Source organism: Buceros rhinoceros, unplaced genomic scaffold (assembly GCF_000710305.1).
Source record: "Buceros rhinoceros silvestris isolate BGI_N320 unplaced genomic scaffold, ASM71030v1 scaffold16853, whole genome shotgun sequence".
NCBI classification, from domain to species: domain Eukaryota; kingdom Metazoa; phylum Chordata; class Aves; order Bucerotiformes; family Bucerotidae; genus Buceros; species Buceros rhinoceros.
This window is the reverse complement of record NW_010403239.1, coordinates 32,782-40,272: the sequence shown is the minus strand read 5'-3', so window position 1 is coordinate 40,272 and position 7,491 is coordinate 32,782. Positions and strand designations below refer to the sequence as shown.

General features: G+C 43.0%; 1 protein-coding gene across 1 annotated transcript in view; it reads right to left on the bottom strand.

Annotated features, from left to right (window-relative positions):
• The window catches only part of MEGF11 (multiple EGF-like-domains 11), a gene marked incomplete at its 5' end in the record, with an annotated part of 99,992 nt that overhangs the window by 76,734 nt on the left and 15,767 nt on the right, over window positions 1–7,491 (bottom strand). Inside the window, one exon of the mRNA XM_010132943.1 lies at window positions 2,383–2,557. Within this exon, the coding sequence (XP_010131245.1) occupies window positions 2,383–2,557 (175 nt within the window). The remainder of the gene's footprint in view (window positions 1–2,382; window positions 2,558–7,491) is intronic.

Sequence of the window (7,491 nt, the reverse complement as noted above, 5' to 3'; positions counted from 1 at the left end):
AGGAATGCGTATCTGAAGGCAAAGCCTGGTCTGGAGTGTGTCATTGAGACAAGCCACTTCAGCCCTCGAGAGGCTCCTGGCCCCAGAGCCTCTTTCAGGTGACCTGCAGGGCGCCGTGGTGAAGCGGCGCTGACACCTTCTCCCTGCCCAGGCGATGGGGCGTACAGCGGCTGGGCAGGACACCGCGTCACGGGGCAGGAAGGAAAGGCTCCTGTCGAGTTTTCTTTACAGCCTGTGTTCTCCCCCATTTGAAAGAATCATTGCAACTCAAGTCGTCTGGCATGCATACGAATGACAAATATGCTTCAGAGGCAATAAATTAGCAATTTCAAGGCTTTACTTCCCCTCATGGACTAATTGCCAGAGATTATAGTATATTATGAGAGAGCAATGATACTAATGCCTAAATATGCTTCAGTGATTATAGAGCTATCCTCAATAACCGAGCCGTTTAAATGTCAATGCAAGAAAGCTCTTTATTATGAGATTAAATATTATTTTGAAGCAATGCAACAGGAACTTCCCAGGCTTCAGGCCTGCAGTAATAATGTCTTGGAGCAATATATATTGGATAAAACATGCTTGTTTTTATATGTGTACAGTAAAGGGTCCCCAAAATATTTTTGTGCTGCGAACTTGAACAGCATTCCTGACAAGAAAGAGGATCTTGGTATCTTTTTCTTTTGCATTCATTACTAAAACGCTGCTGCCTTCACCCTTTCCTCCTAATTCACATAATACTTGTGTATCACCACTGCACGGAGAAGAGAAATTCCTGTTTTCTGCTTGTGTGAGTGGGGAATCAAACCTCAAAGCCCTTTTTTTTTTTTTTATGTCTAAGAGCTAGTGTCTTGCACAGATGCTTTTGACAGTCCTACCCCTCACACTTAAATAAATCTGTTTATACCCAGCACTGAGAGAACCTCTGGAAATCAGATGGAAGCTCCAAGTCTCAGGTTCAGCTGCTGACATGAAGCAGAGGACAAAAGAGCCTTTAAGCCCTAAGTCCAATTCCACAGTTCTGGAGATGACAGTTGGTGACCACAAGCTCAGGTGGGGATTTAAAAGGGAGGGAGGCTAAAAAGGCTTTGGCATTCCACTGATCTCCTACAGCACTCCACCCTACAGATGACAGCAGCATACAACCCTAAACACTGCTGCGGGTGCTGATGGTAGGACGCGGCTGTGCTGCTGTCCAGATCCAACACGCCGTTACCCTCACGTTGTTTTGAAAGCTACCTGGTATGATGTCCACTATGTTTCATAAACGCAAATCAGAAGAGCTACGACATGGTCAAAGACCACATCTCAGGTTCCCTAATATCTGAAGGCATTTATTGATCTCATTTTGAAGTTGTAACTTAAAACAACGGAGGGCAAAACTCATCTAGGAGGCTGCACATTTTAGTTGGCCGATAAATGTCATCAGAAGTTCTAAAAATACTGAGAATGTCTTTGAATCTGAAGCTTGACTTCTAGTGAACTTACTAATGATAGCTAATAATTGCTCTAATAGTACAGAAAACAGATAGATAGGCCTGCGGGGGTTGATCATGTAAAATTAAGGACACAAACTGCAGAAAGACAACTGCTAATGAAGTTGTGGTGAAGTTCTCTCTTAAAATAATGTTTTTCTTTAGGACGTATTGCTTCTCAAACATAGGCTGCAGATCTCTTCCCCGGGGTGCTCCTGAAGTAAGTATGTGCTTCATATACGCATGACCAGGGAACTTAGTACCGAGAGTTCCATTTTGCCCAGCTGCAGCAGGACTGGACACCTGGATGCATGACCTGATACTTTCTGCTGCGATGTGGCAATTGTTAGTTCTGAATTTTTGTTGTTTCACCTTGGCTCATTTCTTCAGCCATTTTATGTCTCATCTATAAGACGAAATGCTTGTTTACAAGGGAATGTCTGAAGCTCTGTCTGATGCTCAGGTAAAAGACACCTGCCATATATGCTCCAAAAAGACATAAATTGCTCTATCATTTGTAACATTTTAAAAGATCTTTATCTATTAAAATCACAGTGTGACTGACAAGGAACATGCTGAAAGGCCATGAGAATTCTTTTTCTGCTCTTCCAGGCAGATAATAACCTGACATCTTTTTTGTTATGTCTTGACTTCGAATATACGATGGGAAACCATGTCTTTATCCTTCTAACAGTAATAAACTTACAATACTGATGTTAAGGAACTAACCAGAATTAATAAGCTGACACTGCTCAAAAGAGAATTATGTGGACTGAGAATAGAATGGGGAAAAATTACCTGCATTTGGCCACTTTTATGCAACTATTATTTGGAATCAGATTAAAACTCTCTTGAACTTTTTGTAGGCACCTTCTGACACGCCCCGTTACTCCCAGCTCTCACTCACCATATATCCCGGTGCACACGTACACGTCCCCGTGATGCTGTCGCAATCTGCACCGTTCTGGCAAGGACAGGTCAGCTGGCAGCCCTCGCCATAGGATCCCAGGGGACAGGTTTCATTGCAGTAGAGTCCAGCCCAGCCAGCTTTGCAGCTACATTCTCCCGACAGTGGATGGCAACTAACAAGGACAGACAGACATCAATCAGATGTGGACATGAAAGAAAAATACAGTCCGTATCCAGTAGCAGAACATTTTATATGCAATGCAAGAGTCTCAGTAAGAACAGAACAAATCTGAAAATTGTTCAGGATGGTGAACATAAGCAGCCATAAACTGAGGAGCAGGGAATATGGTGCTATACACCAGCCCAGCACATCACTTCCAAACACCTGGGAACTGCCACAGCACTGGTAAGTGGACACCTTTGAAGTTTTCCATTCTCAAATCAAGGTGACTTGGATTACTGACATTAACCACAACATGATGAATCCATACTGTTGTATGACACATATGTGCCGTACGGTCTGGCTGTAAGACAGCTGGTTAAAGATATTCAGGGTTAGGAAATTCCAGTGGATGGACAAGTGCAATCGAGAGAGCTGTGAAGATAAACCTGAGTCCTGTGGCACAATATTGCACGCCATGCCATGCCATGCCACCCCAATTCTATTTCTATTCTTATTCTACTCTAATTTGTGCTTCAAAAGTGAGTGCCACGTCAACAGAACTTCTCAACAGGGAGAGGTAGAAAGGGAAGTGCTTTGGAAGGGAGAAGTCTCCTTGGAAAAAGATTTTTGCAGGGAATATTCAGCCGTAGTAAACAGAACGGATGACTACCTGAAGCCTTGGGATTTATTGGAGCAGGAGTCAACCAAAGCCCTGGGACTAAATCTCAGCTGTGCAGGGAAAGGAGTCAAGTTCCTTTATGCTGAATAATGAGCACTGCTGCCCCACGTTAATCCTCTGGCTTTCATTTCTATTCAGACAGTTCCACACTGTTGTGAGAGCACATGGAAAGAAAAGCAGAAAGGACAATCTAGTCCAAAAGACCAGACAATACCTGGTCCTTCTGCTCCTGGTAGGTGGAAGACTTACCCCTTTGATCCTCCTGCTATGAAGCAGTTTATCTTTATCCAACTTTTTCTCTTCTCCAAACAGAAAGAGCACCTCCCAGGTTTCCTTAGCGCACTAACTCCCCACAGCAGGAAAGCCACGCTGAGGCTGTGGCTAGGGGCCAGGAAAGGAGGGCAAGGCTGGAGATGTGCTAAGTCCTGCTCAGAAGAGATGGAGGTGGGAAGAGCACAGGGGGATGTCTAGTTTGGGGACATGACGTGGTCAGAAGAGAGAGCAGGGGATGGAGAGGGAATCGACCTTTGGAAAAGGACCCCACGTTGCCTGAGGCCAGCTGGGAGTGTAAGGCTTCACCTGAGAGCTTAGTATGCTCTGGGGGCCTCTGCACCGTGAGATCGTACCGGAATAGCACTGTCTAGTCCTCAGTGAGAAAGATGAGCAATAATACTGCTACAAATCAGATTTTCTTTATTATTCTCAGAACAAGAAAGAATTGAGTCCTGCAAGGTGGCAACTCTCTGTGGACCTGTCCCGGTTTTTTGCCTTGTAGAAACTGTTTGTTTTCCTTTATGATTATTTATTGCTAGAGTTTAATATTGCAGACATGACGAAATGGACTTCTTTACACCTCTACAGTTAATACCATGTATGTTAATTTTCAAGGTAACCTCATAAAATGTAAAATCCAAGTTTATTTCTTGCAATTACTGGTAGGAAAGGTTAGTCATGTGCTGTTGTGACAAAGAATGATCAAATTTTGTGAGTGTCATATTTTGTCATAAATAGTGTTTTACTGACTAATTAAAACAATTCATCAGCTTAACAAACTACCATCCCTGAAATTCTTCTGACAAAGCAGTCCCTGAAGTTACAGTTGTTCACAAAGCACCTCTTAACATTCAGATGAAAATCATAAAAGCTCTTTTTTCTTCCCTCTGCGTCTATTAATCATTATGTAATAGGAGCAGAAAGCTAAACATTAAAGAAATAGTTTAAAGTGCATTTTTTGTTTCTGTTTTCACTATTACTGCATGTATCATATGGTTCCATGAGAGCTGCATCTGTTGCTAAATTAAATCTTTCAAAGGTAATACATGATCATGGCAGTTTGAATCAGTCTGTGACAATTCAATTGAAAATACTACCCTCAGTAAGAATTTCTACTCCAAGGCTGGCTCCTTCATCAAAACGGACAGCTTTTTTGCATGGATGCAAGCTATATATATTGAGGAGTAAAAGTTATCCCAACACACACTAAAGACCATATTCTGCCCTGCTAAAGCCTTGTCCAGGTAACGATAGCTGGTGAATAGACTGTAGAGCAGGGGAAGGGAAACTTCTCCTTGACAGTAGCAGAATAAATCTTTCCAAAGCTTTTGGCAAGCCAAACGCACCCCACAGCGCTGTGGTAGCGCAACCTCAGACCTACAAGCCTGGTCTGAAAAGAGGTCATGGGCTGCGTCTGGCCAGGAACATCTGACACTGGAGCCTTGTCTCAGACACAAAGAATACAGTGCCCTGAATCGAAACCACTTCTTTGACAATTCCGGTGCCCTGATGCTGTGTTAACTTGAAGATGGCCGAGATTTAGATGCTTAATCAAAATTCAGAAGACAGCTGTTCTCTTCCCAGTCCCACTAGTGCATCTTGCCCATGTAACTTACTCTTTCTGCCTTCTTTTTTCCCATTTATAAAATGATGCCTTTCTTCCTTTGGAAACCCTTCTAAGACCTGCAGTTAGTATCACTAAATAGTTTTTATTAATGAGTTTTAATTAATAATTGTTTTTTCTATTCTAGTATGCACAAACTATTCCAGTGATTGAAGTCACCAGAGATACACAGTATCATCACAGTGGCCCACGATGTAGAAAAAGGCAAAGAACAGGAACTACAGCCAGCAATGTGAATTATTCGTGTAACTCCTCCCTTCCTGTTCTGAATGCACCTTTCAAAGTCAGGTGTCCATGTAACTTTTGGCCTTACAGTATACGTAAGGCAATTCTCCATGCTCCCAATAAACCGAAATGAAGAAATGCAAACAGTTCCTCCAGAGCGGGACCACTGAATGGAAGGGTAAGAGACGGTGACGCCTCCAAAATGATCCCAGAAGGCAAACCCACTAACATCTGCCCTCCAACCACTCACTGTGAGCAGGAAGGGAACCTTACACTCTTGAAAGAGTTTGGCAGTGTCATACGTTAGTATTTTGCATTGAATCTTAACGACTTTTATTTCTTTAAATCTCCCGCATAACAGGAAGGAACAGTGCAGAAAACCTAGAGTGATGTGAGCAGCCAAGAGTTCCTCTGGCTCTAGGCCATGTAGAGGTGGAAGCTGGAAGCTGTCCACAGCTCACAACATGGCAGAGAAGGAAATCGTTCCATGGCTCTTGCTGCAGTTTGGAAGGTGCTATATTTTTCCTGGCTTTTAAGGCACATTTTCAGCAATAAAAGATCTATTTTTTTTTTTTAATTTACTAGCTGAACTGAAAAACAGAAAGTCATTTTTGACCTTTAAATTTTTTAAACATCTAATTTTGAGGAAATTGGAGGAAACCAGGTAATATAACTTTCTCAAGGCAAATTAGGAAATGAAATGCTTTAGACGGCACAATCTGTTCCAAATTCTGCATTTGTTCCCCACACATCTTTCAGCCAAAACCACTTCTTCCCAGTGAGTTTCCTGACTTTCTGTTTATACACGAGCACCGCTCATCTCACCATAATTAACAACAGCCCTAATGCTTATTTAACGGTATTTTCTGACTTTTGGTGTCCATACTACGTTCAGACTCCCTTTTTAAAACGCCCTCTTGCTTTTAAAGAAGCAGCCACACTGCGACTGTAGGAACACTACTTCAGTCCAGAATGTCTTCAAAGCCAGTCCCAGTCAAGCACGTTATTGACTTGGGTCAAGGCAAAACTTCACACGAGGTCCATGGGGTTTGGTCCTTCTAAGCTTTTCAGCGTTGAGGCAATAATTAGAGCCTCTGGAGATCTACCCACTTCATTTGACTTTGTCACACTAAGGAAGCGTTAAGGCTTAAGAGGTCACTGTATCTTCCTCCCCGTCTCATGCCTGGGAAAGACATCACTACATGCACGTGGCTCCACATGCTGGCTCCGCACCACTGTTCAAGAAGGGTGGGTGGATGAGGTTATTCCAGGTACTCATTCCCCTCTCTGCTTTTCAGAAGAGCAAGCCAGGATTATGCTTTTCTGTCTACTGAAGACTGTCTCAACATGGGCTTTTTGCACCGGGGATTTTTTTATCGGTGTATCCTTTCCTGTGGAAGGACAGTCCAAGTTACCAACGCATTCTAAATTACCTAATGCTGGGGTCATTCAAAAGTCCTGTACAAAGTGCCTTTCAGCGTGCTTTGATGCAGAAATTATTGGATGATGTTCTTCAGCCGTTACTCTGCAGGAGGTTAGACTAGATGATCACACTGGTGTCTCCAGACATTAAAATAGGTCTATGAAAATAGAAAAGCTGATTGTGTATTTCTTAATGTTCCTCCCCAACCTACTCCTCAAAGCCTCCACAACATTCCATTCCAGCCAGCTCTCCAATCACCAGATGAAATGAGTCAAAACCACTGACAGAAATAAGCAGCTTCCTTCACCTTCTTTCAAGTGTTTCTGTAATTATCGTACACACTTAGGTATTGCCAACAAGTAGCCAACAGTTTAAACCGCTTTTGGGGAAAATAGATGGCTGTCAGTAAACGAATGGCTTTGGCAGACCACAGTTCCAGTAGTGATAAAAATTCAGAGGAGGAAAGGGAGGAGGTGGGTGGGAAGAGAACGATGCTGTATGGGACTGGTTAAACAATCAGGAGAAAGATTTGTTCAGAATACGGAGTGCCTTTGGAGAAGGTCATTGTCCATCAACTCTGACACTCCTTGGCTCAGAAACTGACAGCGCTTTCAGGAGTTCCTGCAAAGTGGAAAGCTGAAATACCGTGGATGAGTGAAAGAACAGTTACAGATCTACAGCTTGCTGATATCCCTTTGTTCCAGAGCAGCAGTGAGAGGA